Raw genomic sequence first — 9,802 nt, forward strand, 5'->3', positions numbered from 1 at the left:
TGTGTCTAGAACACAGCAGTTTACTCGTCTGTACTAGTGAATAAGGCAGTAAGAGAGCAAGCCACCCCAGAGTTTGCACCTGGTTCAGACAAGACAGTGACGGGCTGACTTACTTCGTGAGGCCGAGTGTCTCCCTCCTCCTGAAGCCCCGAGAGGCACTTGCGCTCTGTGAGATCTTGGCAAACCACACACAGGAATAGCTGTTCCTCCTGGAAAATGAGAAAGATGCTTTTCCTGTGCTGCTCACAGAACCAGACTTCCTGTGCTGGAGTCTCACCCCTGGGCTCCAGTGTTAGGAAGCTGGGGACTGAACTGGCCAGAATCCAGTTGGGCCCGAGGTCCCCTCTTGAAATGGCTGCTTGCAGAAGGGACAGCACAAGGCTTCCTCCGTAGATCTGAAAGTGACCTGGCACCTGGTGACGCAGGCCTGGCAGGAGCTGTGGCCACAGAAGAGGCTCACAGGGTCCGACACGTGCTCCAGGCAGACCCTGCTGGTCACCTCTCCCAGGAGGTCCCCCGCAGTGGGCCCACTTGCTGTGACGCTGTCCACTGTGTGCTCAGCATTTCCTTCTCAACAGTGACTCTGGCAGGAGGAGGAAGCGGTGAGGAATGTGAACAGGACCTGAGGTGGGAAGAGGCGGAATTCGGGATGGAGAGGGGTCATCTCGGCCTCTCATGTGGGGCCTCCCCAGGAGAATACTCTCTGGTCCTCACACACACTCTCATCCTGTCCATTCTCTTCTCCACGTGTGGACGGATGCGCCTCTCTCAGAATGGAAGCTTACCTGTGCTGCTCCGGTTCCAGCACCAGGGGAGGAGGGCTCCCAGGACCCGGCTTCTCTCCTCAGCCTCCCTTCTCTGTCCCACCTTTTTTCCCCTCCCACCATGAGGACAAATAGGGTTGAGCATCAGCTGTGTCCCTGGCACTGTTCTGAGCACCACACAGGTGTCAGCTCAGCCAGTCCTCACCTTGTCCCTAAATCCTCACCCATTTTACAGATGAGGAAAGTGAAGGGCACTGGGGTCAGTCACCTGCTGGGGTCACACAGCTAAGTCGGTTTGGGAGGAGATGCCGGGTCCCGGCTGTCCAGGTGGAGCCCGCACCCTTCAGCACCATGTCCAGCTGCCTCCAGCCTCCCTGGACCTGGTCAGTCCCACGAACCCCCACACTGGCCAATATACATACAGGACTTCTCATCAGTGGTTTCCCTCCATATAGACCACACGTGCCCTGTCATCTCCTGTTCATCCTCAGGGCTCAGTTCCAATGTCACCTCCTCAGGGAGGACGTCCTGAGCTGCTCCCGACTAGGGTGGGCACCCTCGTTCTACCCTCCAAATGCCTGTCTTTCCAGCTGGACTCTTAAGCATCTAAACACACAGGTCATATTTGACTTGATCACTTAGGCCTCCCCCTGCCTGGTGGATATCATGTGCCAAATGAACATCATTTGAGTTAAAAAATTAACACACCTCCCCAAAGTGTCGATAGGGAGAACTGTATGTTTCTAGTGGGCTGAAACGTATTTGGACCAACCTTCCCCATAATAACAGCTTTTTTTTTTTTGCCTTTATGCAATGTACCTTGCTTACGAATAGATTATTCTTCAAATGTTTGAAGGATGTTATGTGAAGACTTAAACTAATTCAGAGGTCAAAAATTGGTCATTTCGGTAAAAGCATCACAGAGACAGAATTGGACTCAACGTAAGGTTCTGTTTGTTTTATTTTTTAATTAGACTTGACACAGGAATCTGCTTCCTTGGTAGCAACTGAGTTCCCCATCACTAAGGGGCTTCAGCCGTTCCCTCTTGGTGTTGTATAGAGAAGCGTGACCCGTGAGGGGACCAACCACCAGGTCTCCGAGACCCCTCCTCACTGAAGTGACCATTGTAGATGGAGTGCTGGCCAGGGGTCTGGGGACCTGGGTTCCGTGAGCTGTGAGATCCTGGGCTCGCACTTCTGAGTCTCATTCCTAATACTTGACAGTTCAGCTGTGATTATAGTACCTGATTACCTTCACAGAGCTATGAGTGGGATAAATTGGATAATCTATGTAAATTCTTGTTTTGTTTTTGTGGTTGCTTCTTCTGTGTTTTATGATGGCCAAGATCAACTGTTCTCCTTCTCCTGTTTTTTTTTTCCTTTTCTGATTGCACAACAACACACACAAACAAAAACAACAGCAAATGCATTTAATGGAGAAAAAAACTTACCCACAATTCCAAAACCTATTATAATAATATTACTTTCTTCATTCTCTTCCTGTGTGACCAAGAATGGCTTTGGGAACTAACTGGAAAAACTGCATCATTTAACAGCACCCCCACCAGTCCTGGGAGCATCTTGCTCCTCCAAATAGCGTCATGTAATAGAACACTGAGGGGTGCTTTCTTTGGATGGTTGGAAGGGGAACTGATTTCAAAAGTATAAATGGGGAAGGGAAAAATAAATATTCTTTTGTCTCCTTTCTCCACCTTTTGAACAATATAACTTCTTCCCTCCCCTCTGCTGTTTTCCTGTTCCTCACATACTATGTGTATGTTTATTTAAAAATTGAAGTATCATTGATTTCCCATGTTGTGTTCCTTTCACAGCAGAGTGATTCAGTTGTGCGTGTACATGTTCTTTGTCATTATCAGAATTACAAGACACTGACTATTGTTCCCTGCGCTGTGCAGCGGGACCTGGTTGTTGACCTATTTTATACAGCGTAGTTTGTAACTGCTAATCCCAAACTCCTAATTTTTCTCTCCTCCACTTTGCCCTTTGGTAATCATAAATTTGTTTTGTATGCATGTAAGTCAGTTTCTGTTTTGTAAATAAGTTCATTTGTATCTTTCTTTAGATTCGACAGATGAATATCATATGCTGTTTTTCTTTGTGTCAGATATTGTTGTAAGGGATTTACAGGAATTAAATAATTTGTATCTCATGAGAGCCCTCTGAGACAGGGACAGCTATCAACTCTGTTTTACAGACAATGAAACTGAGCCCACAGAGAGGCTGACTGACTCTCAGTTGGCTCAGCCATGACTCTAAGGAAATAGTCTGAACACAGAGCCCAATTGTGTCCTCACTCTGTTACGCTGACTCCCTGCACTGTTCACCTGCCTCACTGAGGGTCCCCTTCTCTGGGGGCTCTGCCAGCTTCTCTTCCCCTCCAGGTTCTGAGACTGGCCAGGAGTCTGCTGTGTTTCTCACACCCACTACAGGTGAGTCCATGGCGGTGTGGGTGACAGGAGAGTTGGTTGTTCATTGGCTGATGGGGTGTGTTTGCTGGAGGTGCCGGGAAGTGAGGGTCACACCGGGCTGTGGGGCATCAGTGGTCTTTGGATCCAGGCTGTGAGCTGGACGATCCAAATGCTGAAGGAGAGACCAGCAGGGACCACGCAGAGTTTACTCCTCACTGTGTTATCTCACAGCCCGAAAGCACAGCCCCACGTGCCCCTGAGAGTCACAGGGGTGGTCACTCCTCTCCTTCCCATCCCTGCTGCCCTGACGTCTCTCCTTTCCACTGACTCCCTGGTACCATCTGCTCCCAGGTGACACCACAGCTCTGCTCCCAGCACGTCCTCCCTCCCTGCCTGCCGCTCCCTGCTGGGCTCCTGGATGGAGGGAGAGGAGAACAACTCAGATAGAGACAGAGCCTGACATGTGTGCTGGTAAAGGGAAAGCGGGGGGTGTGTCCTCAAGAAAGGGAAGGGCTGCCTTAGGGAAGAGGCCTGAGCGGCTCCCTGTGGGCGGTCAGACTGGTGGTCTCAGTCTCTTGCTGGCTGTGGGTCGGGCGCTGACCTCAGCTCCTTGCCACGTGGGCCTTCCCAGCGCAGCGACTGGCTGCACCAGAGCTTGCGGGCAGTGCGGACAGTAGCGGTCAGCTAGCAGGATGGGGTCACGCTCTTCTAGGGTCTGATCAGAGGGTTGATACCCTTGTTGTCACATTCTATTGGTTAGCAGCAAGTCCCAGGTCCCACCCACACTCCTAGAGGGCAGATTATACGAGGTGTGACTCCCACGGGGCAGGGATCCTTCGGCACCACCTCAGAGTCTGTCTGTGCAGGGACGTCCCAGGTCAGAGAGAGCAGGAACGCCAGGCAGTGTGGCCTCTGCCCTGGTCGTGTTCACACACGGGCTGCTCATCACTGAATACTCATTGTCACTGCGGGTCCACGTTGGACAAGATGATCTGCAGGACTGAGCTGTGTTCACAAAGCACCGTCCTGGATACAAGCACCAAAGCTTCCATTGGAAGGTTTCTCCCTGGTTCTGTGTGAACCCGAGAGAGGGTCCTCTATCAATATTACCCTCTGAATTTTCAGGTCTCCTACATCTTTGGAAAGCTCCATCACTGAAATGAATCATATTTTTCTTTCCTTCTCATCCTCTCAGCAAACCTGGGCTCCCACTCTTCCTTCTAGCTTGCTGTCATACAGGATCCCACAAAGTCCCTTCTGGTGATTCTGCTTTGTTGGTGTTGTAGGCAGACTGGGTAGGGGGTCTGCAGAGGAGAGGAGGCAGGCACAGCTTTTTGTCATAAGGGAAGCCATTTGAGGCCTGAACCATTTTGTGATCTAAGCCTGGTCACATGCTTGCCCTTGAACTGGTCTCAGTATTAATGATCTTAAGGGAACAGCAGAAGGAGTGACTGATCCCAGGCAAGAGAAATAAAAACAGCTTATATAATAAATCAGGTAACAAAGACCCCAGTTCTGTGCTAATAGTAAAGCACTTTCTTGAGAGTTTTGCAGAACTTCAAGTCCCAGGAGGCACTCAACCTCCAGATGACCTGGAACCTAAGGGATGATGCTGCTGACATTTACTGTACCTGGTGACCTCCATCCACTAATGTTTGGGCTCTGTTGACTTTGTCCCAATTCTGTGCTGAATTTTCCTCTGCTCAAGCTCCTTCATGGATCTGCTTGTGCCCTTAAAACCTCCTCAATGTGGCTGTCTGGGGAGACGCTGCTTTGGGAAGATGCAGGGCGTTCTCTTTAATTGTTGCAGGTAATTCAGGCTCTTCCACCCCAGTGTGAACTCTTAGTGTTTCACTCACTGAGGCCCAGCAGAGAGCCCGACATCCAGGATAAAAAAATTACTAAATGAGTGTGGGGTTTTCTTTTGTCCTTCAACGTTCATTATGCACAAAGGTTGAAAAAATTCCTATGTCATAAAAGGATACACAGTGAAAATTACATTTCTGGTTTCGTCCCCTTCCTAATTCTTCCAAATTCTCTCCCTGGGCAAGGTGACTGTTATGGGTCTCAATAGTGTTATAGAAAGAGATTCCATTGTATCAGGTGGTATTGACCACACATTCTACCTGCATCTTTGGTGTCAATTTAACAATTATTCCATTTTTAAAATATAAATGTCGTTCAGGTCAAGATATTGATAATAACTATTCTGCACTCCTGATTGTTAAAAATTCATGTATAGCAAAACTCTTATCTCTTCCACACTAGTAGAGTGTTTTTCTGGGCACAGTCACCCTAATTGAAAATTACGTTCATTCTCCAATCTCTCCTGAGGCCAGTTGTGTTCCTGTGACTAAGTCCTGGCCAATATGATGAAGCAAATGTGAAGATTTAAACATTTGTCTTAAAGGGAAGATACTGTTCTTCAGTCTCTGCTTTCCCTGGTTGCTCACGGAACAGGTACCTTGGGTCACACAAACAAGGGCAAGATCCCAGAGACAGCAGAGAGGGAAGGTCATAGGATCCTGGATGCCTGCACAATCTCATGTTGTAGAGTCACCTGAGCTGCCCTGGAACTGCCTGCCTCCTTGTCATGGAGACACAGACAAGCTTCCATCCTGTTAGACCACTGTTACTTGCATGTCTGCTGCACACACTGAGTTAATACATACGGAGAGAACTAGACTTCCTGGGGTGTGCGGCCGTGGTGGTCTGCTCTGGAGATGAGCAGAGATCTATTCACAGTGTCACCTCTGTGGGCCCCTGGGGCATTATTGTAGTTGGAGAAGAGAGAGCTGGGCCCCAGGGGGCAGCACAGGGAGAATGGAGAGTGTTACCCTCCTCATCTTTCTACATGGGGTCTGACCTAGGGGAGTGTGTGGGTCACCAGGTGTCAGATTTGGGAGCCTTTGTTTCTTCACTTCCTTCTTGTCTTTTTATAAACAGTTCCCTCAAGATTCTAGCCAGGATAAGAATCACTGTTGGTGTCTCTTCCTCCTCCTCATCCTGTCTGATGGCAGGGGCTGTGGGGCTGAGATCTAGAGGAGAAGCTCCTCAAGACAGGAGCACAGGGTCATTGTCATTGGGCTCCATGGGAAATCTCTGCTGCCCCAGCCTGGCCTGGACAGCCAGCCTGAGACAACTGACCCCAGGTCCCTCGTGTCTCTTCCCCCAGTCATTCCAAAATACACAGCCCAGAACTTCCCATATTGTATTTGTTCCAAGCAGGTTATTAGGTCCAGTATATGTTCCAAAAGCATATATTACGCATGGGCGTGATACCAGAGGAGGGTACACTGGGGACCAACATAATGTCTGCCAACCACAGGGTGACTTTGGGAACCATCTGACATCATAGCCTCTCACAGGGCTGAGGCTAGGAGTGAGGAGACTGGAATAAAGAAAGGAATCAAGTTCACAGGATTTTGGTGCTCACTCCACAGCAATCCAGATCAAAAGCATGTTCCCGAGAAACTGACCCAGCTTTCCAAGTAATTTGGAATTAAAAGAGAGAACTGTGGGGATAGAAACACAAAGGCAGGAAGTGAAAAGAAATGCAGCCGTGCTGAGTTAGCGCTGTCTCACTGCCATTGGCAATGACCCTTCCAGTTTCTTCAAGAACCACAGGGGTGAATCAAGTGCTTGTATGAGGGGGACCCCCCCCAACCCTTTAAGTCTCTGAGGAGGACGTTTACCTCTGTCATTGTCCCCAAGATACAACACTGTCTTTAATGTTCCGTGTTGGCTGAGCTTGGGAGGCTTTTCAGGAGCTTCTACTTGGCTTTTCTCACTAAAAGCTTTTACCCCAAAGGTCATAGAATCAACATGAGGATTCTGGCCAACTCTGCATATGTCCCTTCGAATGAGATATTTGGAAACTGGGGAGATTCCCACCAAGTGGATATGTGGAGACAGAGAACCCACTGACACACGGGTGGACCTAAGACAGGACTCAAATTAAGTCATCTCCCCAAATGCTTCTCCTCTAGTGGGGTTTCATGGTGGTACTTTGGCTCCGAGGTATCAGTGTCAAATTGGACTCGGTATCCAGTAGACATAAAGGGACCTAGATCTTCCCTTCTGTCAGTGAATGGAAATCTGAAAAATAGCCATTGATATCTACATGGAAGGACATGGGAAATTCACACTGCACACATGTATTGTCATGTGTTTCAGGGCATTTCCTCAGGGGACCTTGGCTCCCTTCAGCCAGTGAGTCCTGGGTCTAAGAGTTGGCTCAGGTCTGGAAACTGGATAAGGGATGGTAAGCTTCTATTAGGCAAGTCATCCCAGCCAATTCAGTTATTCTTATCTATTATACTAAGCAACACTCTTGCTGGCTGTCCATCCACCTTGCCCCCAGAAACACTAGGATATACTAAGCATTTCCAGAAAGCCCTTGTAGTCAGAATCTGCTGCTTCCATTTTGACATTGTAGTTTATTTAGGGATTTAGTCCTTGTTTCTATCTTGTTGTCACCTGTCCTCTAACTTTCTGGGACCCTATTATCCTCGTTGGTGCTGTAATATTGGCTCCTAGAGCCAGTCCCCACCTACAAAGGACAGACACACTGAAGTTACTACTCTGCCCATTTGCTCAGCCCTTACTGCCTGAGAAAGTTTCCTTTGGGAAACAGTCTCCTGGGATTTTTCCAATTTTACTATATTCTAGCATGTCCACTTCCCTGAGCTTTTTCACGTCTTTCTGTTCAGTTACCATGGTGGTCCTCCCATCTCTGCTTCATTTTTTGTTGGGCCTAATTGTTTTTTTTTTGTAGAACAGCTATATTGAGATATAATTCACATATCTCATCCACCCATTGGAAAGAGTTGATTTTAGCATATTCACAGGGAGGTGTGATGGTACCCACAGTCAATTTTGGAACATTTTCATCCCCCAAAGCATTTTTCCATCTCTCACAAGTAGTGATCACCCCTCCACCCTAAGCAACCTGTCTGCACAGCTCACACAATGATATCTGTCTCCTCAGAAAAGATGATCCTATGCTTATGCGTCCTATGGTCCAACCTACTGTGATTCTACATCAGATCTGCTCTATAAATCCATGAGTTGGGATTGGAGGCAGCATTAGCATTACTAGATCTAAGGGCAGAGAGAGGGAGCTGACTGCAGAGAAGACAGAAATCCAGCAAGAATTAAGTGAAGGTGGGAAACAATTGGGTTTCCCCCCTTTGCTAATTCTAGAATCTTTGTTCCTTAAAAAATGTGGTGAAAACATGTAAAGTAGAATCCTGGAAACAGTGGTAGAAGGATAAGAGCTGGATGAGGCTAAGAATTTCTCTCTTGATACCACTGTGTGCAGGGACCCCTGGGACTTGTGGGGACAATGGCTGGCAAAAATGACTCCTGCTGGTGTCTGAGATGTAGAACACCCAGAACAGAATGAGGCCAGAACTCTAAATTTGAAAAAGAACAGTCATAATAAAAAATAATTTTTAAATAGACAAAATATAAACACACACACAAAAGACAGGGGCTGAGGGCTGGACTCCGGTCTGAGTCTAGGCTAACATGGTCACAGGAAGCCCTCGCTGTCAATATCCTCCAGACAGGACAAGGCCCAGGTGACTTCCGAGTCCCTGTGATCACAGGTCCTGGTGGGACCAGGTTCTACTGAAGTTACAGGGACCCAGGAACAGAGAAGATGACCCATCCCGGTAGTGACCCCTTCACAGCCCATAATGAACTGAGCACTGACTGGGCACAGTCCCTGCCACACTCCTCACATCCATCTCCTGTTCCCCTTGCAACACACACAGCACAGCAAATATGCAGATTCTGGAAGGTTCTCAGTGCTTCCATTTATTTCCTCTCTCAGAGTTTAGGAAGTCTCCCCTTTATTATCCCTTCAACCCACCATGGCAGTAATACATTCAGACCCAGCTTCATTTTTATTAGGAAGTTAAGACAGTATTACTAAGTACAACACAAAGTTAAGACAGGGATGGAGATGGCCCAGCCCCACCTCTGCTGGAAAAGGGAAGTCAACCAGGGAAGAGAACACAGCTCAGGGTGGGGAGGGGGTATGGGGGGCAGGGGTGGGGCACTCTCCCCACTTACTCACATTGTGCTAATAGGAGCACCAACGCATTCAGATGCAGCTGCAGAAAGAGCAGTCAGGGGATCTGAAGTCACAAAGTAGGTTGTGAACACATCTTCCATCACTCAGTCCCTCACAAGGCCCCTGTCTCACACTGTCAAAGGAAAGAATCATGAACCAATTCAAGTCAGTCATGGAAGTGCTGACATTCTCAACAGCCCCACATGCTCAAAGTGTCCCACTCAGAGAATCCCCACACCCAGGGCATCCCCTCTGCCCCAACCCCTCTCCCAATCTAGGCCCTCCAGGGTCTCACCTCTGGGATCCGTGAGAGACACATCAGAGCCCTGGGCACTGTCACTGCCTGGGAGAGAACAAAACCAGGATGTGGTCAGAACCCACAGGATAGAAACTAGAGAAGGAAGTCTGAGGAGGGTGAGCTCCCCCCCCCCCATGGCCTCCCGGGTCCACCATCACAAGGGTCTCAGGAACCACACTCACTCCATACTTACTTGCAGCCTGAGCATAGCTCCCTCCTTTTTCACCTG

The 9,802-nt window shown here is 48.6% G+C and overlaps 1 protein-coding gene across 4 annotated transcripts in view; it reads right to left on the bottom strand.

The window, feature by feature from the left end:
* The window catches only part of LOC102541718 (BOLA class I histocompatibility antigen, alpha chain BL3-6-like), a 102,935-nt gene that overhangs the window by 75,625 nt on the left and 17,508 nt on the right, over positions 1–9,802 (bottom strand). For 3 of the 4 annotated variants that reach the window (XR_012062269.1, XM_072945437.1, XM_072945435.1), the window contains exons 6-7: positions 9,767–9,799; positions 9,571–9,618 (exon numbers count right to left, since the gene is read on the bottom strand). Coding sequence is in view for 3 of the 4 variants with exons in the window: in XM_072945437.1 (XP_072801538.1) it covers positions 9,571–9,618; positions 9,767–9,799 (81 nt within the window). In the remaining variant the exon portion in view is untranslated. Of the gene's footprint in view, positions 1–8,984; positions 9,409–9,570; positions 9,619–9,766; positions 9,800–9,802 lie in introns of those variants that run through there. The other variant, XM_072945438.1, reaches the window with a different exon arrangement.

This window comes from Vicugna pacos, chromosome 20 (assembly GCF_048564905.1).
Source record: "Vicugna pacos chromosome 20, VicPac4, whole genome shotgun sequence".
Taxonomy (NCBI): domain Eukaryota; kingdom Metazoa; phylum Chordata; class Mammalia; order Artiodactyla; family Camelidae; genus Vicugna; species Vicugna pacos.